This window comes from Camelina sativa, chromosome 5, assembly GCF_000633955.1.
Source record: "Camelina sativa cultivar DH55 chromosome 5, Cs, whole genome shotgun sequence".
NCBI lineage: Eukaryota > Viridiplantae > Streptophyta > Magnoliopsida > Brassicales > Brassicaceae > Camelina > Camelina sativa.
This window is the reverse complement of record NC_025689.1, coordinates 1,331,341-1,353,424: the sequence shown is the minus strand read 5'-3', so window position 1 is coordinate 1,353,424 and position 22,084 is coordinate 1,331,341. Positions and strand designations below refer to the sequence as shown.

The following is a 22,084-nucleotide window of genomic DNA, read 5'->3' as shown; positions in this document are numbered from 1 at the left end:
TATTTTTATACCAACCTCGTTACAAAAATTTACTATATTAGATTTATGCAAAAAAAAAAACACTTCAAAGTATGTAGTTTCTGTGGAACATTTATATAAATCTATATTTCATAACCATTCAATAAAAAAATATCAAGCGATCATTGACAAAAACAAATTCTACTCATTACATGTATTGATGATATATATGGAGAAAAAAAGAATAAATTGATGAGGGTAAGGACTAGGACCACTATAAACTCTACTCATTTCAAGTATTGATATTTTCATAGAAACCAAAATGCAAAGACAAACAAGTAATAAGAGGCATCAATGGAATTGGAGGATATATAGTCAACACTAAAATGAAACCCCCCATCCACGCTTATCTAAAAAGTGTTCAATACTTGTTATTATTTCGTTACAACTCTATTATTATATCTACTACTATTTATTTATAGCCATCCTTTTCAGTATCTCCATAGACAACAATGGATCTTCTCATCAAACATAAGAGATATGCCAGGATATTGATGAGGGTTTTTGGAGGGTAAGTTTTGGAATTGTTACTGTTTTAATAATGATGAAACGGTTGTAAAAGTAGCTTCTCTTCGTCCTCTCGAGTTGTTACTGTTTCTATAATGATGAAATGGTTGTAAAAGGAGCTCCTCTTCGTCCTCTCACTATCAAAGTCTCTCTTTTAATTTCAGATTAACCATTGATGATTCCTCTGACTAACTCTTTCCGCTGTCTATTTTTAGCCCCATCTCTTTAGCTTAGCCCCTTCCTTCCCCCCCCCTCTTCATATTTCTACTTTTGTTATCATTGCATCACACTATGGAGCGACTTTGTTGTGAAGTAGACACATCCTAAACTTTCAATTCTTTTAATCACTTACTTTAGATTCCACGTTAATTACAACTCCCCATGTTACAAACTCACCATTTTCCCTGCGTTATCTAACCTTACTTCTAAATCAAACGAAAAAATAAGCTCAGCGTGTACGAAAAAAGAAGAAGATGGATTTGGAAAGAGTGTAACTTCATGAATGTACTGAGAATGAGATCTTGAAAAGGGAATCTTGCTAGGTAGCTTTATCGTCTTCGTCCATTGTGTCTACTTGTTTCAGATCTCCGTCAGCTTCATGGCTTCCTTCTGAATCAGGCTTTGAAGAGTGTGATCCCTTATCATCATTCACATCGGAACCCTCTGTATCAGAATCAAAGACAGGACTGTGTTTTTCCTTCTCATGATCATCATCAGATTCAGAACAACTCTCTGTCTCAGAGTCCGAACCAGTAGCATGTTTTGTTTTCAATTGATCAATGATCCCAATTGGCTCGTTAACAACTCCACGCTCGGCATCATCCTCCCTAGTGACCATGATCCCTGAACTTGTCGGTTTAGTTTGGCTTTCGCCTACCTGACCAGCAGAATCGTGTACTACAGTCACTTCCTTGATTCTTTGAGTCTGACTCTCTTCATCCTCTCTACCTCTTTCAGTTTCGTTTTCTCCATGCACAGAAGGAGCTGTGCTATGAGCCCAACTCCCAGCAACTTCAGAAGCTAGAAGATCTGACGTCCTTATAGTGCCTACGCCCTCTGTGTCTTGGGTATCCCTTCGATCGTTTGGGTTCCTTAACAAGATAACAGCTCCATCATCCTGATTCTGAACACTTTCAAGTGCTTGAGTTTCACAATCTATTTGCATTGTATCACTAGCTAAAATGACTGACTTCCTCAGATGATCACTTCTCTCATAATCATTTCCTGGACTTTGAGTTTCATTAACTTGCTCTGTTCCAACAGGGTCTGTTCCCAAAATGGGTGCTGTACCAACACCTTCTATATCTGAGCCAAAGACACCCTTCACGACTTTTTCAGAGCTTGTACACTCCGCTTCTTGGGTGTTTTGACCTTCCTGACTCATAATTTCACAATCATGCTTCTGAGTAGCATCTGCATCTTCACAAGACGTGTCCAAAACTTCATTTCTGGTAGACCTTTGCCCTGAAGTGGACGAGCTTGTCCTGGCAGCACAATTTGAATGGTAAGTTGCTCTTCTATCATCCTGAATATTAGCTCTGTTGGGACTTCTGGTTATTGGATTAAGATCAATATCTAGTGAAGTATTGTCACAAGTATCCTCATCTTCCAGAGTTCTCTGCATAGTCTTGAGCTGTTCCTGCTGCTTTGCAAAGAGAGCCGAGATCTCCTCAGTCGTAGAATAAAATGCCCGCATCTGAGTTTCACTGCATGAAGATTCATTGTCCTCAATTAGTTACACCAATCAAACTTGCGTGAAGTGCATCTTAACGCAACACTGTCAACAAGAAACTACCTTCCAACCAGGAAACCTAGACAGCAAAAGAACTGTATAGAGGCACTAATCACAAACTTAAACGAGGAAAAAGAAAATGCATGTGTTAAATTTTTCACCATCAAACAGAAAGTATGTTAGCAAACCACCATGTACTCTAGAAATATCAGCCTAACGTTCTTGTACGATACATGGAACTGTTCTTACCGGAGCATGATTCTTTCTCTTGCACCACGGTGTCTCTGTCTTTCAACGTCAAGGTCTCGAACAGCAGCACTTATCTCTAGTTCTAAAGCAGAAACTTTAGCCCATGCTTCTTCTCGAGCTGCCTGCTAACATAACAAAGACAGTCTCAGCTTAAACATATACTGGAGACGGAGACCCCGCAAAAAAAAAGTCTTAGCTACAAGTCCACAATCTTTAAAACATGTTATCATAATTCTGTAGCAGAAATCAGAGGTAGGAAACAGAAGCATGTCATTAATGTAAAACTGTGAAAACAGTATAAGGCACACAAATTGTTTCCATTCTTACCTTTTCACTGTCCAGATCCTTTTGGAGTCTTTTTATTTCAAGGTCAAGTTCTTCTATTTTCTGTAAGAAGTAAAAAAATGAACCCATTAGTACAGCAATAAAAGAGAGAAAATAACCATGCAATATAAGACAGAAATTGCATTCAGGTCAAGTACTTTTTGTGCATTAGCAGAAGCAAGCTGCTCCTCCGAAACTTGAGCTTCTAGCTGACGGTTTCTATTGTCAGAGTAGACCAACTTCTGCCTCGTATCTTCCTATAAAACACAACCAAAATTCTTAAATGACAACAAAATGAAAAAAACATAGGAGTACAAGGTTTGTGTGATCAAGAGGCTAATTATGAAAAACGTTACAAGAACATACCAATTTTGACATCAAAGTTTCCACTTGCGCTGATCTTTCCTTCTCTGTATCCTAAAATATTTGTCAAGTAAACTGTCTTATTCTAAGGACATAATGATGGGAAGACCGAAGAGTTAACTTAAACACCGCTAATTCTTTTCATACCTTCATTCTGTTGATTACTTCTTGTTGTTCCCTCTCGTGTCTCATAGCAGCATCAGAAAATCTTTTCAATTCTTCCTGAGCTTCAATTTGGCATCTATGTATCGCAGCTTTAAGTTCAGCAGTGGCAGTTTCTCTTTCCTCTCTTCTTTGATCTCTTTCTTCATCCAACCCAGTCTTCAGTTCAGCTATAGAAGCCTTTTGACTGAAAGCAATATGTCGTTTTTACTTAGGGTTACTTATATGCAATATTTAGGCCATAAAAGCAAAGCCACATAAGATATTCCAGAAAGGTCAATAACTCAATATGAAGAAAATTCTCTGAACATGAAACGCTCACAGACCAACTGACAACCAAAAGAATCAGTGTATATACATGTTGAAGCTATAAACAAGACCAAAGTAACATTTCGAAGTGTCTGCTGCCTCACTTTTTCACCCTCAGAGACCTCTAACTTTTATACTTTGAGGGCGGACTCAACGTGAAGCAGATCATTTCTCGGGACAGGTAAATTAAATTTTTCACAATACTAGCATAATATATGATCTTAAGAAGATAAGAATAACAATCAACAAGGGAAAAGCATTTCGNAAAAACGTTACAAGAACATACCAATTTTGACATCAAAGTTTCCACTTGCGCTGATCTTTCCTTCTCTGTATCCTAAAATATTTGTCAAGTAAACTGTCTTATTCTAAGGACATAATGATGGGAAGACCGAAGAGTTAACTTAAACACCGCTAATTCTTTTCATACCTTCATTCTGTTGATTACTTCTTGTTGTTCCCTCTCGTGTCTCATAGCAGCATCAGAAAATCTTTTCAATTCTTCCTGAGCTTCAATTTGGCATCTATGTATCGCAGCTTTAAGTTCAGCAGTGGCAGTTTCTCTTTCCTCTCTTCTTTGATCTCTTTCTTCATCCAACCCAGTCTTCAGTTCAGCTATAGAAGCCTTTTGACTGAAAGCAATATGTCGTTTTTACTTAGGGTTACTTATATGCAATATTTAGGCCATAAAAGCAAAGCCACATAAGATATTCCAGAAAGGTCAATAACTCAATATGAAGAAAATTCTCTGAACATGAAACGCTCACAGACCAACTGACAACCAAAAGAATCAGTGTATATACATGTTGAAGCTATAAACAAGACCAAAGTAACATTTCGAAGTGTCTGCTGCCTCACTTTTTCACCCTCAGAGACCTCTAACTTTTATACTTTGAGGGCGGACTCAACGTGAAGCAGATCATTTCTCGGGACAGGTAAATTAAATTTTTCACAATACTAGCATAATATATGATCTTAAGAAGATAAGAATAACAATCAACAAGGGAAAAGCATTTCGTTACCTTTTAACTATTTCATTTGCTTCACTGAGAGATTGCAAAGAAGCGTTTACTCTCTCACCAAGTTCATCTATGGAATTCTTTTGTTCAGCTGATAATTTGTTGACCTGCGCCAGTTCTTTCTGCTTAGCATCTAATTGATCACGCAGCTCAATCAGTTCATTATGAAATGATTTTGCGGTGGATTCTTTAATCTGTTTTATTTCCTGCAAATTCAAAGAATATGAGTAAGGATACTCATATATTCACCAATTACTCAAACGTGATTATTGTTATTATTTAACAGAACTTTTCATAACAAAACCAACAAGCGCCACAACAAAGATTCAAAGACAAAAACTCAACATACACTTTCATGGTGCTCCACAATTGAGCGGGATTCATTACGCAGAGTGTCAATGGTAAGCACCTGTGCTTCTAATTGCTTCCTCAGTTCCTGCATAGAACATTGATTTACACAAAAGTTGAGTTAGAATGACACCAAGATTGATAGAATCACTTACATGTTATAATGGAAACCAAAACAGATGATGAACATACTGTGTTTGAACGCTGGAGGCTCTTAAAATCATCCAGAGATATTGGATTGGGACCACCAATGCCTATGCCTTTCTGCCTCTTAGTTTCACAGGTAGAATCCTCTTCAAAAGAGCAAAACACACAGATCAAAAGTGAATAAAGTTTAACACATGCTATATAATGCCCCAAGACATGCCATTCCTTAGTTAGAAGAAAAAAAAGAAAGATATATGTGACCTTCGTGACTTATACCTGCTTTTCTTTTTCTGTTCATGCAGGAAAGTGCAGCATCATTACCAAGTATTTCTCGGTAAACAAATGCAAAGGCCTTTTCTGAAAAAAAAATGCAGAGGTCTTTGTTAACATGTTAATCGATGGGAAAAGTGGCATAACATTGGAAATACAACACAGAAAACTTAAAGTTACCATGATCTGGAGGAACAGCAAGTGATATAATGTCACCGTGCTGAACCCTGACTCCAGGACCCTTCTTTTCTAACCTCTCCCAATTGATAAACGTCCCATTTGTACTGAATCATCAAAGAGAGTAGGAGGCGTAAGCTTAGGTTTTATAAACTGCATAGAAAATGAAATCACACAATTGCAACAGAAGAGAGGTTCACTAACCTTGTGTCTTCTACAAAGACATCAGAGCTAGAAGTATTATCCCCATCACCACCTGTTACAGGCTTACGGTATATCTTACAATGGTTCCCACTAATTGCAGTTGATTCCACCTGATAGCTGGCGTGACATGGTAGCCGTCCTAAGCAATGCTCATCAGAACTCAACAGTATATTTATTCCCTAAAAGCCATTAATCAGGAATCAAAATCAAACTTTTTAAGCGAGAATTACACAATAAGGCAAGTTCCAGAAAACCAAAAACGGTGAGAAGGAAACGAACCTGCCGGCGTTTGCGAGCATTGCTTGAAATTGCGGTGAGGACTCCCCAGACGTTTAAATCGTAGTTCTGCAAAGGCTGAGAAGCAACTTTAGCAGCCACGGAGACAATGAAATCCTTCGAATTGAGCGTGGGAGATGGAGAAGCGTCGCTTTGGCTATTGATCCGAGATGCAACAGCCGCTTTGATATCCGGGTTCGGGTTTGATGTTACCGACGCAATTTTTCTCTCGACTTGTTCAGCCGCCGTAGACGCCATTAGAGCTCCGATCGTGGAAGGGGAGAAAATTGGCGGGGATTTTGAAACCCTAACTATATAATAATATTCAGTTCAACGAGTGAGGAAGAACGAGTCTCTCTGGACTTTTCTACTCAGTGAAGCTTCTCGAGGAAGACCGATGCTTAAACGCTCTGTCGTTAGGTAAAAGGAAATAAACAATGTTCGTCGTTTTATAAAGTTGAGAACGGTAGGGTTTGTGTTCTCGGGATATATAAACGTTTGTTTCATTGTTGAAATAAGTGTCGGTGTCAAGAGAATGATAGAAAAAAGAAATCGGGCCTTTTCGCTCTCATTAATAAATATAACTGGGCCACCTTTTTTCCAACCCTCGACAGTCCGTGTAATGTAGACCGGTTTAATTGATTTGTTCATGATTAAAACGGCATCGTGTGCTGTAACACACAAATTTGGAATATTCTCATTTTTTAATTAATTAAATCAAGTAAAAAGTCCAAAAGTGGAAATGTTGCATTGTTCGTTGCTTCCCGGGAAAACATTACACAGCGTTTTAAGCCGGCGAAGGTAAAAATAAGGAGGAAGGTATCAATTTGCTTTTGCTTTCTAAACAAACCAAAAAGTCTGATTTCTATCATAAGAACTTGGGCCCAACTCAATTTTTAGAGCATCTTTTGAATCAATCACTTCATGAGAGAACGAACACATCAAAATTCTAAACCTTAATATTTTGATGTTATAAAACTTTAAACTCCATAGGTAAAACACTTCTAGTAGTTTGCTGCATTATTTGTCGGTACAAAAATTATTATAATATATGAAAGCTATATCCAAAAATGGAAAACAAGTTAAATAGTATAACTTGGAGGCCAAAGATCTCAACAGGATATAATCGAGCAGATCAAACACTGAAAGCAATAATGCAAAATGTGATTAACAAAAAGATTAATAAAAGTAAAAAACCTCACTCACTCACTAATCCCAACTCAACAACACAGAACCACAAAAATAGAAAGAAATTAAAAAAAAAAAAACAAAAGGAGGGAGTGGCAGATTGCGTAAATAATTAATTACGGAGAATTCGAAAAGGGTTTCAAAACCTCAGAGACACGGAGACGGTTACGGCGGCGAATGTGACCAATAAGGTGAACAACGACGGTGAGCTCACGCCAACCGCCGCGTTAGCCGACTTACTCTTTGCTGAACCTGCCGGCGAGTCTGAAGGAGCACTATCAGGTGCATCGTCCATCGGAGGTGCCGGTGGTGAAGCAGCGGTTGGTGAAGGTCCTTCCGCCGGAGAAGGCGCATCTGCTGTTTCCGGTGCAGGCGCCGGTGCCGGAGAAAGCGATTTGGATTTTCCGAATAGCTCAGCAGGGAGGAGGACGTTATCCACGGTGAATATCACAACGGGAGTCGCGTCGAGCACAGTGTCGGCGAGTCTCGACGGAGCAACGCCGGTGTGGAGAATAACCTCGTCGCCGGAGGTTGAGGTAGTTAGATCGAATTTGCCGACTCCGCTAGTGGCCAATGTGGTGATGTTGTTTTTGTTAGTTTTGAGTGAGCCTTTAGGTTTGTACTCAGGGAGGGCGTGATACTCTAAGAGCGAGACCACCTCAGCTTGTGTGAGCTTCGTCAGATCTGGTACACCTTCAGCTTTAAAAGCTTCATCGGACGGCGCAAACACCGTCAAGCCTTTATCAATGGCGGATTCGTAAGTCTTGAGAACTCCACTCGAAACAAGCAAATCCGCGAAGGTTTTGCATCCGGCTTTCTCGAGTAATCCGGTGATGTTAGACACGGCGGCGGAAGGAGCAGGAGCGGTTAAAACTCCCGGAGCGATGATCGGAGCATCGATCTCGAGGATGGAGATGTTGTAAGGGATCTGTTTAACGGATTTGGTGTAAGATGAATCGAGTTTGGAGCCTGAAGCGGCGGAGCCGAATCCGACTTTGCCTCCTTTGAGATCGGTGATGTTGACGAATCCTAGGTTTCCGGGAGCGTTTCCGGTGGTTTGGTAGAGTGTGGTGGAGAGAGTTGTGCCTTTAGAGAGGCCGTGGAGTTTGAGAGGATCGTAGTAATCGAGGAGGACGAGGAGGCTTAGAGCGCTTTTGATGACGGAGAGTGGATGTTTTCCGGCGAGTGAAGACATAGCGCCATTGTTGAGGACGAGGACTGTGATGGTCGTGCGGCTGTTGATCTCGTCGGCGAGCTTCGTTTGAGTAAGGTAGTTGTTGAAGGAAGAGTAATCAGGAGAATCAGCGAGGATTTGAGTGATGTTGTGGCTACTCACGGTTGAAGCGAAGGCGAGGATGGAGAAAGTGAACAAGGCGAGAAGTGAGAAGGTCCGTGACTGTGACGCCGCCATGATGAGACGGTTTGAGTTTTTTTAAGTGTGGAGCAGAGGAAGTGGAGAAGACAGAGTGAGAGAGAGAGAGAGAGATGAGAAGTTTTAATAAAGGAAAGAGAAGGATCATTGTTAACCACGGTTAACATTTTAACCGTGGTTAAGTTAGAATAATGACTAGAGTTAGTTTTGCCTTTTTTTAATTTTTGAAATGTGTGTTGTTTATAAGAGAGTGAGAGAGAGTTGGGTTGGATTGGGGGCCATGTGTTCTTTTTCGGACATAGCTGTAAGAAGAAAGAGTCCATTCCATTTAATTGTCTTGTTCTTTAATTTTTCCAATTTGAGATATTTGGGCTTCTTTTTCTACTTAAACCAGATATTTATTTGGCATAAATAAAACATTTTAGATTCTTGTTTTTTGTTAATCTAACTTAATTTATCATTGATCGATTGTGAATAAGTAAAATAATGTGATGGTCAGTAACGTTTTCTCGTGTTATCGTTTTTGTTATGCGAAATGTTCCAAACACAAAAATTTGTTTGTGGTTGTGGATTAGTGGCTTGGATAAGAATGTGTATCTTAGACTCTTAGTTATTAATGATGATTCAAAACTGACTTTTATTAGTATCGTACAAAAACGAATATGTATGAACTCTTAATGGTTTGTGTTAGTATTGTTGTTATGAAATATATCTGAATTTAATTATGTATGATTTCGCATTATTTTTCGTGTGATACATAATGATGTTAATACAAAATTGTATAAATATAAATTACATGTTTTGTAATATATATATATATATATATATATATATATTAAAGAAGAACACCAAAGTTTGTTTTGTAAGTATTTATTTTTCGTTGCCGACGTTCATGTTTTAAATATAAATAGATTATCCATAGCTCAGTGAGGACCAATATTGATTCACTGCATCTCACAATCATACGAAAATTTTGAGCTGTTAAAGCATTACTTTCCACGTGTGGACAATATTTAGAGAAACCACTAGTGAGTGAGTATATGATACTATCATACTAGTAACCATTCCATTACATCAAACTCTTTTTGGTATACTACTATAAATAAAGTACTTTTCGCATTGTGCAAAATATAAAATATAGATTTTATTATTGTTATTACAAATGTGACCAAGATGTAAGGCATCAGGGGAAACAGAATGTTATAATTAAAGTCAATCAGAATTCAGAACCAACAAATTTTGAATAACTGAAGCAAGAAAAAAAAAGAAAAAAAAGAGAGAGTAGAGCCCAACTAAGTGGAGGAGTAATAATGGGCCTTTTATGATAAGATGGGCCCATATCATAGAGGAATATGAACGTGGAGATGTAGTGGAAGCAGCTGGGCAGAGAGAGAGAGAGAGAGAGAGTGTTATCACACTCTCTGTGTGTGTCTGTGTGGCATCGAGAGGGAAACTCTAACTTTTATTAATGTCCGAAAAGTATTCAAAAAAGTCTGAAAGACGCTGACGCATTTGTCAGAAACCTGACAACTGCCTTTAATATCTCTTCACACTCTCACCTCTTCCTCTGTTTCTCTCTTTCTCTCTCTCTCTCATTGTGTTAAAACAGTGAAGAACAGAGAAGAGATTTTAGTATCTGGTTTGGTTTGTTTGTGTTAAAGCTTTTTTTATTCTTGGGAGGTGAGTTTTTTTTTCGCTTCTCTTTGTCGCTAGTTTCGAAAGCTGTCTCCTTTTATTTTCTCGAATTGAAATTATCTTCCCTAGAAATTAAAAAACCAATTTTTTTGTTGTGAAGATGCAGAGCCCTAAAATGGAGCAGGATGAGGAGTTAGAGGTTAGGAGGAGGAAGATGATGCCGTGGATGAAGGCGGCGCAGTTTGTGGAGTTTCAGATGCAAACTTTGGTGTATAGATACATAGAGGCTGGTCTTCGTGTGCCTCATCACCTTGTGGTGTCTATTTGGAACAGTCTTGCTCTCTCTTCCTCCTCCAATTACAACTCTCACTCTTCTTCTCGTAAGTTACTTGAAATTCTAGTCTTTTCAGGAAGTATTTTTGAGCTAGCAGATAACTTAGAACATAATTTAGAAGATTTGTTCACATACACGTACTGTAGCAAGTCTTGGACCTTAGAATCTAGAGAGGTTTTTGTTCTAATTCAACAGTCATACACAACAGTCTTTAGTTATCTCTGAATTTGTTAGAGTCTTTTTGTTCTGTTTTAACAGTTGAACTGATTCTTGTCTGTATTTGATTTTGTGGGTTATTGGGGATTGAGTTGCAGTGTTGAGTAGTAATAAAGGATTGAACCATATCGACACAGTGGAACCTGAACCCACAAGGTGCAGGAGAACAGATGGGAAGAAATGGCGGTGTAGTAACAAGGTCCTTCTGTATGAGAAGTACTGTGAACGGCACATGCATAGAGGCCGTAAACGTTCAAGAAAGCTTGTGGAATCATCTTATAAGGTTGCTTCGTCGTCTGCTTCATTAACAAAACACGACAACACTTATGGTTTGGACATTAATAACGACAGTGAGAGTGTTCTTCTTCATGAGACAATGTCGGGTTCTAGTAATGCCCAGGTAGTTACCATTGCTTCACTGCCTAGTCCCAGAGCCTGTGATAATGTCATTCGTCCGTCTTTAGTGATCTCCGAGTCCACAAAAGAAAGTGTGAGTCACGGTGACAGGAGCAGAAGGAACGTGGAGATGAGTTATGATGACTTAATCAGTAAAAAAGAGTCGAGTATGTGTGTTAGTGTTGTTCCCCTTCAACGTATTATGATACCAGAAAAATATCTATAGAACTCGTTTCTTCACTGTTCCATTGTTTGACCAGGTTCCATTGTTTCATTACTAGGTGATGAGAGCTTACCTTCTGTTCAAAAGTTCTTCCCCGAGGTATCTGATAGTTCCTTACAAGCTGCACAATTCTCAGGCAACAGGAAGAATGAAATAATTGCAAGAAGCAGAGAATGGAAGAATATGAATGTTGTTAATGGTGGCTTGTTTCATAGTATCCACTTTTCTCAAGACACTGTTCTTCAAGGTAATACCTTTGAAACCTCGTCTTACCATCATTTTCAATGTATATTCATGATCCATTTTTGGTCTTCTATCTTGTATCTCCGTTGTAGATCGTGGTGGGCTTCGTTTACAAAGAGTTGAAACAGACAAAGAACCAGGAAGGTGCCGAAGAACAGATGGGAAGAGGTGGAGATGCCGCAGAGATGTTTTGTCTGATCAGAAATACTGCGATAAACACATGCATAGAGGTATCAAGAAGAAGAAGAAGCATCCAGTGGATACTACTATCGCACATGAGAATGCCAGCTATATCCCGTTAACTGTGAAAACAGCTGCTAGATCTGTGACTTGCAAAGATGGAGATGACCAGAAGCTCTCTCTTTTAGTCATGGGTATTCCACTGCCCCGAGTTTCTGATGAGAAGACCACTAGTAGTTGCAGTACCGACACCACTATTACTGACATAGCTTTAAGAGGTGAAGAAGACAGTGAGGAGATATTGTCATTATTTTCTTCAGGTGTTTAGAAGCATAGAACTATTGTTAAGATTCTAATGTTTTTTAGTTTTTCTATCTATGGATCTTTCAGTGTTAGATGTTAGAAGAAGTCAAAATCACAGAGACACAAGTTTTACTTAGATTATATTATGCTGAAATGAGATAATACATAACATGGTGGAATGTACTTTCTCTGAACTACTTTAAGACATTCTTCTCATAACATTTCGATTACATATAAGCCTACTTTGTCCTGAGATAACATCAACTGAGGCACACACCTTTAGGATCTGCGTTCTTGACGATCCACGGATGTTGCATGATCTTATCGATGGAGAGTCGTTTTGAGGGATCCTTAACAAGAAGCTGCAAAAGATTTTAAACAACCACATGTTAATGCTTAATAACTAACTAGTCAAGCAAGAGAGTCGTTGTTCGTGTACCTGACTGATAAGATTTTTGGCTTCTGCAGAAACATTAGGCTCAGTAGGAAAAGTCAGATCGATCTTGAGAATTCTGCATACCATTAAATTAGACAAGCTCATCAGGAGCTGAGGTTTAAGTTTCTTGTGTCATTTCCAACAAAGATAAAAAAAAGTCTAGTCGTCTCCTTCCTTACCTCTTAAAAGTATCCTTTTGACTCTCGGCTTCAAATGGAGGATGGCCATAGAGAAACTCGTAACACAATACACCTAAAGTCCAGTTATCAACAGCATAATCATGATCTCTATTCTCGACCATCTCAGGTGCCAAGTAGTCTAAGGTTCCACACATAGTTTTCCTCTTGTTACTTGACTGAACTGACCACCCAAAGTCAGCAATTTTCAATCTCCCCTGCGTATGTATTATGACATTATACTAGTAATGATGAAAAATCCTGAGTTGTCAATGCAAAAAAACAAAAGACTATAACCAATATATACACATAACAGTACCTCATGATCGAGCAACAAGTTTTCAGGTTTAATATCTCTGTGAATCACACATTTTCCATGACAATAGGCTAGTGCCTGACTGAGACTTGCAATGTACTGAAAATCGTTAAGAGAAAACAAGCAATTCAGAAGCAACATTGCAACAAAATGATAAAGGATCGCTTTGCGAGGAGGAGAGACTCACAGTGGCGGCTTGCTTTTCAGAGAGATGACCATTCTTTTTGAGGAGGCCATAGAGCTCACCGCCATCAGCATACTCGAGAATCAAGAAAATGCGCTCATCGTCATGGAACCAACCGTAAAGACCGAGAATGTTCGGGTGGCTTAGACTCGTTTGGATCTCCATCTCCCTACGAAGCTGATGATGAATTTTATACTTCTCGATCTGCGCCTTGAATATCACTTTCAACGCCACTATGAACTTACTCTATAATAATCATATATCCCCCAAAATTCGCAACTAATTAGGGTTTCCGAAAGCTCAAATTGACATAAACCTCTACCTTAATCTCACAATTACAAGACGAAATTTGAAACAAAATCGAATCGAAGGGAAACGAGAGAGAGAGTTACCTTAACTTCTCGAGCGAGATATACTCTGCCAAATTTACCCTTTCCCAGTGGTCTCCCGATCTGGAAATCCGCCAGAGTCCATGGCTTCTCACTATCGTCGGCGTCAGATTCTCGCGATTTCTTACTCATTTTTTCCGAACTCAGAAGAGAGAAGAGAGAGAGATGAAGAGCGGAGAAACTAATTTTGAATTTCAAAATTCTTCTCTTCACTACAGAGACCGTTTTCTAATAAGTTTTTTTAAGGAAAAAAAATGGCTAACTACATGAAGTATTGGAGAATGCATGGTCATACATGCCAAGTATAATATTGTATCCTCAACTACACGAAGTATATGTATTGCATGACCACATGCATGAACTATATGACGTTATGTAGTCAACACCATAGACATACAATCCGGTACACCGGTCGAATGATTCCGGACCGACGTTGACTCCGGCGTTGACCAACATTGACCAAAACAAATTGTATTTTAATTTTTTTCTATGAAAAAACAAAATAATAAATTATTATATTAAATTATTTATGAATTTTCATGATTAGAAAACATTCTATTCAATATCTAAATATCTTAGATATCTCTAATGTATTTATTCTTATAATTAATTAATCTTTATTTTTAAAACTAAAATAATAGTTAAATAAAAATAATTAATAATTATTTTCAAGATATTTATAGATTTTATCTTGATTTTAGGATATGTTTGCAAAAGGATATAGAATAAGAGGATTTTTGCAAATGCCCTTATATTATATATTGAAAATAATTATATATCATTATATTTTATCTATTAAAAGTAAATAGTGTTAATTTTTTGTTATTGTTTACATGTTATTAGGAGTATGTAAATTTTTTAATAACCAAAGAGTATCTAAAATTTTGTATACTCTTTACCATGCAAATTTTAAAGTAAAGAGTCATATACTCAAATCTTTTGCATATTATTTTCTAATGAAAATAGTTGAATTTGATTTTATTGATTCTTGTAGTATTTAAAATTTTAAATAATATGATGATCAGAGATTTATATATATAAAATCATTAATAATTACATATGTTATATATATATATATATATATATTTCTTGAAAATAATTATTAATAATTTTATTTAACTATTAGTTTAGCTTCAAAAATAAAAGTAACTAATTATAAGAATGAATATATTAACTTCAAAAATACAATTTTTTGGTCAATGTTGGTCAATGCCGGAGTCAATGTTGGTCTTCGCTGGAATTATTCGACCGGTGTACCGGATTGTATGTCTATGGTGTTGACCACATAACGTCATATAGTTCATGCATGTGGCCATGCAATACATATACTTCGTGTATTTGATGATACAATATTATAGTTGGCATGTGTGACCATGCATTCTCTAATACTATGTAGCTAGCCATTTTTTTTCCTTTTTTTAAATAATTCCTGGCAGTTTTTTTTTTTTTAACATTCGTTGTAAGTTTGATATTCTCAAATAAGTGAATTAATGGATTGGAAATTAATAAAAAGAAAATGCATTACTAAATGGAGTGAATAGGAAATTATTAGCACAGAGAATATTTTATTGTATTTGATTGAGAGAAGTAAGGAAATATTATGTTTTGATATTCGTATTGTAGAAGACATAATGTTTTAAGCAAGTTAGGAGGAGCCTACACATGGGCAATGAAAGGACTCTACATTTTTAGAATCATTCGGTATTACTACTACTACCCTTTCTGTCTTGCATCTACTGCACTTTACCCACAACTTACGGCTTTGCCTCTGTTTTGATGAATCCCTGGACGCATACTGACTACTTCTTGCTTTCTCCCTCTATTGTTGGTTTGATGCTCTATGAATATGAGTGCATGCTTCTCTCGACTTCCTCCTTTGATCATAACAAGTTCTACTAACCTTATCAGATAACAAACACCAAGCTTCTAAAACCAGCTTAAAGGCGCCTTCCGCACCATCAAACTTGTTCTTGTCCGGATGAAGCAAAAGAGCTAACTGCTTGTAAGTTTTCTTCACTGCTTCTTCATCCGCTAAAGGATCGACGCCGAGAATCTTGTACCAATCAGCCTCTCCTCCTCTGTTTGATGCATAGATATAAACATTGATCATCTTTGAAACTTGCTTTAAACCATCTAGATTTGGATACAACAGCTGAGCTTTGTTAATGAAGTTCTTCGCACCATCGTAATCATTCTCCGAGAGTTTCTTCTCAGCAATCCGAATAAAAAACGATTAGAGATTTTGCAGTAACTTAGTGGACGATATAACAAAAGCCGTGAAAGGTCTCTCTGATCAACTTTAACCCTAGAAGTGTTACAGTACAAACAAGAGCGCTTTGGTATAAGTAATTTATATATACAGTGTTTTTTCCAATTTCCATAAAAGAAGATTGATTTCCTTTTTTTTTTCTTAGGGGATTATTAAAGGGAAAATTACAAATTAATTGAGTACACAAAAAGGAAAATATTACATTACATCAAAAAATAAAACCATGTTGGCAAAAGTTTTACAATTGTCCTAACTAGTTGAAAGCCCTGAGAGAGAAAGTAATTAAACCCATTACGAAAAAGGCTAAATGATTTAATAGAACTAATAAGGTTAGAAGCCCAAGTTTAGAGCAGCAATTCACAAAAATCTCAAAAAAAACAGAAAGGGAGCAGAGGAGATCAAGAAAAACCTAGCTGCCTAATCCCGGTTTATTTCCGAACCGAATATTTAACCCACCGATTTGTATAATGGTTTTGGCTAGACCAACTGAAATATTAGGAATCCTCTGACTTGTTTAGAGGTTTTCAAGCAAGTAGAAAATAAACTACTGAAACGCAATCAAATTAATCATGCGGAGAAACTAATTTTGAATTTCAAAATTCTTCTCTTCACTACAGAGACCGTTTCGTAAACGTCTGTCTCACCTGCTTTACGAATGACGATTTTACCCTCAGCCCTCTCTCTCGTGTGCGGATTAAGCACATTACCCATCTTAATATCAGTTTTCTTCTTTGAAATTGTTTTTTTTTTTTTTTTTGGTTCTGTTTCTTATAGCTTTACAACCATACCTCAAATTTACAAACAGTAAACAAACAATCCAAGAAGAAAAATTTAATTAGAACCAAATTCTGAGTTCCAACGTTCAAGCTCTTCCCATTTGCTTTTACTCAAGCTGGGTCTGATCACTGCCATCGATTTCCGAAAATCATCATATCGTAGCGGTCTCACCTGTTACATTTTACACATTTATTGATCAAACCTTTCCAACTCAAAACTGATTTATGAGAGACTTATTTATAATTACTTTATTTGCTTGGATGGTAAGAATATCTGCACCGAGTTCTCTGATTGGCATCATTGCAGCTTCTTCACACAGTGCTTGAAGATCACTTCCTGAGTATCCTGTAACATAAAGGAAGCTTTATTAGTTACTTGACTCAGAAACTGTAATACGTCTTAGTGGTAATAACTACTCTATGTTTCTTATACAAAAATCTCTAGAGCTTGCCTTCGGTTTCTCTGACGATTTTATCAATGTCGCTACCAGATAAAGAATGAGGCTGACTCTTCAGTTTAGTTTTAAATAGTAGTGTTCTGACTTTTGAATCTGGCAATGGTACATATATTCTCTTCACCTAACAAAGTGATAAAATGGATATAGTCAGATACTTTCCTTAGCAATTAGTGGATATGAAAATCATGGTGACGATAATGTTCTTAGTTCTTACCAATCTCCTAAGTACTGCATCATCCAACTCCTGTGGCTTGTTAGTAGCTCCTGCAAAACATTACATCCAAGACTCCAAGTATATGAGGGCAAGCAAAACCAGAAGATATATATGCCAACAGAGTGAAGATTGGATTTGATAAAGAGTAGATTAGCAGGAATCATACCAATGACAATCACCAAATCATCAGGATTAGAAGTCACACCATCAAACTGGATAAGGAATTCTGATTTCAACCTTCTGCTTGCTTCATTCTCACTGATGGACCTTGTAGACATTATACTATCTATCTGAGAACCAAAGTAAAACATATTCAGACCTTCAAGTGACAACATGTTTAACATGAACTATAATGAATCAGGAAGTACTTCGGTCAAATACAACTTATAAGGTATTGTCTAGAAATCAGGTACGAAGAGTAGGTTCTCGGCATAATTAACTTGTAAGAAAGAAAAGGGAAAAAGTACATACTTCATCCATAAATATCACAGAAGGTTGCCTTGATATTGCAACCTGAAATAGCGTTTTAACTAGCTTTTCAGCCTCACCCACCTGAATCAGGACAGCAAAATTAGTTAGTCTATTTGAATTGTAAAAGTAATTTCAAAAAAAGCCTTAAGAGTACAATGACAGAAGCACACACCCATTTTGAAGTCAAAGAAGATGCTGAGACATTGAAAAAAGTTGCCTGTGACTCAGAAGCGACAGCCTTGGCAAGCATTGTTTTTCCATTGCCAGGTGGCCCAAAGAGAAGAAGACCTGAAATGAAGAAATTTTACCAAGGATGGCACTGGAGAAGATTAAGAAGAAACCAAACTTGCAAATTTTACCTCTCGCTGGTCTCCGGAGACCAGTGAACAAATCTCTTCGTTTTGCCGGTAATATAACCATCTCCAGTAAAGCTTGTTTAGCTCCATCGAGTCCAGCTGCAATAATTAAGCATAATTATGTTTTCCACATCTTGCCACGAAAAGGAAAAAACAAGAAGAAGAGCGTCACACTGGTACTCACCAACATCATCCCATTGCACAGATGGGCTTCTATCCACTATTGTTGTGTTTATCATCTCTACTAACTTATCATCGTGAACACTTCCCGATTCTTTCACAGGTTTTGGGCTTGCAGCAGCAGCATCTTTAGTGTTCCTTGCCATTGCAATGCCACCTCTGGGAACTGGAGTCTTTTGTGATGGAGTTCTTCTATACCTTGACGCTGTAGAGGAAACTGAAGCTGAAGACGGAGATGCTACGGTTCTCTACATAAGCAAGGAACAAAAACAGGGATTTAGCATAAATTAGTGCCTTAACAAATTCAGTGAAGCAATCAAATCCTAATACAGAAACATATCACTCAAAAATCTACCAACATCACAGCAGTCTCCTTCCAACATTTAGGATAATGAAAAGAAAGAAGCAAGATATATACCTTATTATTCTCAGACACTCCAACACCTAAGCAAAACAAACAACCATCTGTGTAAATTTACTTGTCCTTCTTCATATATATGTAATAAAAAGGTCAAAAATCAAAATTTTATCACCTGTACGCTTACCCAAAGCTTGCAATCTCTCAGATACTTGATTTTGCCATTTAGAAATCTTCTCTCGGTACGATCTCACCTTCTCCTTTTCACTACCATATAAATCAAACTCATCACATTAAAAAAAAAAAAAAACTCTTTTTTTCAACCTAACATATAAGTAAATCAAACTTACCTGGAACTAATATAAGAAGGAGAAGGAGTAGAACTAGCTTCATTCATGATCCTCTGAGCATTCCTGTAATGAAGAAGAGCATCATCATGTAAACCCCACTCTTCTGCTCTAACACCTTTAGCGATCTCCTCTTTCCCCAAATCAAAGTATCCTTTAAGCTTATACGCAACCCTTTCGTTAGAAACCGGAACTCCATCAATACCATTCATGGAGCCAGACGAACTCGACGATGATGATGATACGTTCGTATCGTTCTTAGTTTCTTCGTTGAGTATCGAGCTAAACGAATCAATTATACCTCTGAGAAAACTCATATCTAAAGCAAAACAACGACAACGAAATCAATCATCACCTTCCCAGTATAAAAATCAAACATAACGACGATGAAATTGATTTCACTCACCATGATTTGATCGGAAATTGAATTCATGTCCGAGAAGAATCGAATCAAAATTGAAATTTGATGAACTCGAATTGAAACCCCCAACTGGGAAACGATGAAGAAGACACGGCACAAAGTCCAAAACCCTCTAACTAAGAAAGAGGGTACTTGCAGATGTATAATTAATGAATGGGCCTATTTTGTAGGCCTTTTTCTATTCTAAAAGAGAAAAAGAGCCCAACAAAGGAGCCCAAAAAGAAACGAGCCGCCAGGATTGAACGATCGAATCCAGCTACACGCGTTACGTGAAGGAACACAGCCGAGGATACTTTTTTGTTTTGTCTTTTTGTTCATATATAGTATTTTCATAGTACAACAGTACAACTGTAGTATTATCTCTGTCTCTCTGTTTATATCTATTAGATTCTCTTGGTTTCAGTAGCTCTCGACGTTGACTTGGAAGGAAAAAAAAAAAGAAAATGGAGATTTTGACGAGCGTAGCTATTACAGTAGTAACAACGATCTTCGTAGTTTTGTCTTTCGCTATCTATCTCACGATCAGAATCTTTACCGGAAAATCAAGAAACGACAAGAGGTATGCTCCGGTACACGCCACGGTCTTCGATCTTCTCTTCCACAGCGACGATTTGTACGATTACGAGACAGAGATCGCGAGGGAAAAGCCAACTTACAGGTTCTTGAGTCCAGGACAGAGCGAGATATTAACTGCAGATCCTCGTAACGTGGAGCATATTCTCAAGACAAGTTTCGATAAGTATAGTAAAGGACACAGCAGTAGAGAGAATCTGACGGATCTTTTAGGGCATGGTATCTTTGCTGTTGATGGTGATAAATGGAAACAGCAGAGGAAGCTTGCGAGCTTTGAGTTCTCTACTAGGGTTTTAAGAGACTTTAGCTGCTCTGTTTTTAGGAAGAATGCGTCTAAGCTTGTTGGCTTTGTCACGGAGTTTGCTCTCTCTGGAAAAGCTTTTGACGCTCAAGTAAGTTTCGAATTAAAGTTATCAGACCAAAACTCATTATTTATCACGGAGTTTTGTTATGTAGGATATGTTGATGAGATTTACACTGGACTCCATCTTTAAAGTTGGGTTTGGTGTTGAGTTAAAATGTTTGGAGGGGTTTAGCAAAGAAGGTGAGGAGTTTATGGAAGCTTTTGATGAAAGTAACGTTGCAACTAGTTCCAGATTCATTGATCCGCTTTGGAAGCTGAAGTGGTTTCTTAACATTGGATCACAATCTAAGCTGAAGAAGAGCAATGCTACTATAGATAGATTTGTATATAGTCTAATTACCTCTAAAAGGAAAGATCTTGCTAAGGAACAGAACACTGTGAGTTCTCTCTTATGTCTCTTAATTAAAGATTGCATTTACCATTTTTAAAACTTTTGAAAAAAATGGTTTGCTTGTCGATCCTTTAGGCTGTTAGAGAGGACATACTTTCGAGATTTCTTGTGGAGAGTGAGAGAGATCCCGAGAACATGAATGATAAGTACCTGAGGGATATAATTTTGAATTTTATGATTGCTGGTAAGGACACAACCGCTGCATCACTCTCTTGGTTCCTGTACATGCTCTGCAAAAACCCACTTGTTCAGGAGAATATCGTACGAGAAATAAGAGACGTGACATCAAGTCACGAGAAAACAACTGATGTAGATGGTTTCGTTGAAAGTATAAACGAAGAGGCTCTTGATCAGATGCAGTATCTCCATGCAGCCTTGTCTGAGACCTTGAGGCTTTACCCTCCTGTGCCTGTGGTATAATAAAAAAAGTCCTTCAAAAATGAAAGATTCTTCTGTGACTGATCATTTTAATATTATCTTAATCTATCTATTGGTCCTTCCGCAAAGGACATGAGGTGTGCAGAAATTGATGACGTTCTTCCAGATGGATATAGAGTGAGGAAAGGGGATAATGTCTACTACATAGCCTATGCAATGGGAAGGATGACTTACATTTGGGGTCAAGATGCTGAGGAATTCAAGCCAGAGAGATGGCTCAAGGACGGCGTGTTCCAACCAGAATCACCATTCAAATTCATAAGCTTTCATGTCTTTACACTCTCTTGCTGACAAACTATGTGGCCTAGAGTAAGTCATTATTTTCTAATGCCTGAGGTGTTTTCTTTTTTTGAAAATGTATGTAGGCTGGTCCACGAATCTGTCTTGGCAAAGACTTCGCATACCGGCAGATGAAGATAGTGTCAATGGCTCTTCTGCACTTCTTTCGCTTCAAAATGGCTGATGAGAAGAGCAATGTGTGTTACAAGAGAATGCTTACACTTCATGTCGAAGGAGGACTCCATCTATGCGCAATCCCAAGAACAAGCACTTGAAACTACCAGAACACTTTCAAGAACACCTCGAAAAGACTTTTTCATATCTATACTGTATTGTAGACGTGTAGTATACTCAGTTAAAAGTTAAAACAAACACTTTATATCCATATCTTCTGTTTTGTCTTTTGTATTATTTGGTTACGTGCTAATAAAGAAAGTTGAGGCCTTAATTCATGTAGTATGAATTTTGTTATTGTTACATGAGCAAACATCAA

At 37.6% G+C, this 22,084-nt stretch overlaps 7 protein-coding genes across 12 annotated transcripts; 2 read left to right on the top strand and 5 right to left on the bottom strand.

The window, feature by feature from the left end:
* LOC104784789 (myosin heavy chain, non-muscle-like) lies at window positions 845-6,497 on the bottom strand. 2 transcript variants are annotated; one of them, XM_010509866.2, is made up of 13 exons: window positions 6,109-6,497; window positions 5,830-6,008; window positions 5,629-5,732; window positions 5,455-5,535; window positions 5,224-5,324; window positions 5,033-5,119; window positions 4,687-4,889; window positions 4,095-4,296; window positions 3,951-4,001; window positions 2,989-3,087; window positions 2,834-2,893; window positions 2,507-2,631; window positions 845-2,231 (listed from the first exon to the last, which is right to left on the bottom strand). In XM_010509866.2, exons 1-13 carry the CDS (start codon window positions 6,361-6,363, stop codon window positions 1,064-1,066), a joined length of 2,715 nt encoding a protein of 904 aa, XP_010508168.1. In that variant the 5' UTR covers window positions 6,364-6,497; the 3' UTR covers window positions 845-1,063. The 2 variants fall into 2 exon arrangements, with proteins under 2 accessions (XP_010508168.1, XP_010508169.1); XM_010509867.2 differs by having other exon boundaries at window positions 2,507-2,628; window positions 6,109-6,496.
* Window positions 7,169-8,774, bottom strand: LOC104784788 (fasciclin-like arabinogalactan protein 8). The gene has a single exon (XM_010509865.2). The coding sequence runs from the start codon at window positions 8,702-8,704 to the stop codon at window positions 7,433-7,435; it is 1,272 nt and encodes a 423-aa protein (XP_010508167.1). The 5' UTR covers window positions 8,705-8,774; the 3' UTR covers window positions 7,169-7,432.
* LOC104784787 (growth-regulating factor 9) lies at window positions 10,070-12,294 on the top strand. 4 transcript variants are annotated; one of them, XM_010509864.2, is made up of 5 exons: window positions 10,070-10,345; window positions 10,467-10,680; window positions 10,943-11,413; window positions 11,528-11,716; window positions 11,805-12,294. In XM_010509864.2, exons 2-5 carry the CDS (start codon window positions 10,476-10,478, stop codon window positions 12,218-12,220), a joined length of 1,281 nt encoding a protein of 426 aa, XP_010508166.1. In that variant the 5' UTR covers window positions 10,070-10,345; window positions 10,467-10,475; the 3' UTR covers window positions 12,221-12,294. The 4 variants fall into 4 exon arrangements, with proteins under 4 accessions (XP_010508166.1, XP_010508165.1, XP_019101170.1 ...); XM_010509863.2 differs by having other exon boundaries at window positions 10,461-10,680; window positions 10,949-11,413; XM_019245625.1 differs by having other exon boundaries at window positions 10,461-10,680; window positions 10,949-11,443.
* LOC104784786 (serine/threonine-protein kinase Aurora-3) lies at window positions 12,313-13,960 on the bottom strand. Its single transcript, XM_010509861.1, has 6 exons — window positions 13,700-13,960; window positions 13,311-13,553; window positions 13,127-13,222; window positions 12,811-13,025; window positions 12,635-12,707; window positions 12,313-12,557 (listed from the first exon to the last, which is right to left on the bottom strand). The coding sequence occupies exons 1-6, from the start codon at window positions 13,826-13,828 to the stop codon at window positions 12,456-12,458; spliced, it is 858 nt and encodes a 285-aa protein (XP_010508163.1). The 5' UTR covers window positions 13,829-13,960; the 3' UTR covers window positions 12,313-12,455.
* LOC109132800 (dnaJ homolog subfamily C member 18-like) lies at window positions 15,516-16,676 on the bottom strand. The gene is made up of 2 exons (XM_019245158.1): window positions 16,587-16,676; window positions 15,516-15,902 (listed from the first exon to the last, which is right to left on the bottom strand). Exons 1-2 carry the CDS (start codon window positions 16,674-16,676, stop codon window positions 15,516-15,518), a joined length of 477 nt encoding a protein of 158 aa, XP_019100703.1.
* LOC104784785 (spastin) lies at window positions 16,691-19,654 on the bottom strand. 2 transcript variants are annotated; one of them, XM_010509860.2, is made up of 13 exons: window positions 19,532-19,654; window positions 19,129-19,444; window positions 18,966-19,045; window positions 18,839-18,864; window positions 18,425-18,668; window positions 18,244-18,339; window positions 18,057-18,172; window positions 17,885-17,965; window positions 17,580-17,703; window positions 17,414-17,463; window positions 17,194-17,320; window positions 16,990-17,087; window positions 16,691-16,913 (listed from the first exon to the last, which is right to left on the bottom strand). In XM_010509860.2, the coding sequence occupies exons 2-13, from the start codon at window positions 19,440-19,442 to the stop codon at window positions 16,797-16,799; spliced, it is 1,473 nt and encodes a 490-aa protein (XP_010508162.1). In that variant the 5' UTR covers window positions 19,443-19,444; window positions 19,532-19,654; the 3' UTR covers window positions 16,691-16,796. The 2 variants fall into 2 exon arrangements, with proteins under 2 accessions (XP_010508162.1, XP_010508161.1); XM_010509859.2 differs by having other exon boundaries at window positions 16,694-16,913; window positions 18,954-19,045.
* LOC104784784 (cytochrome P450 704C1-like) lies at window positions 19,913-22,043 on the top strand. The gene is made up of 5 exons (XM_010509857.2): window positions 19,913-20,511; window positions 20,576-20,860; window positions 20,950-21,288; window positions 21,382-21,582; window positions 21,678-22,043. The coding sequence occupies exons 1-5, from the start codon at window positions 19,990-19,992 to the stop codon at window positions 21,864-21,866; spliced, it is 1,536 nt and encodes a 511-aa protein (XP_010508159.1). The 5' UTR covers window positions 19,913-19,989; the 3' UTR covers window positions 21,867-22,043.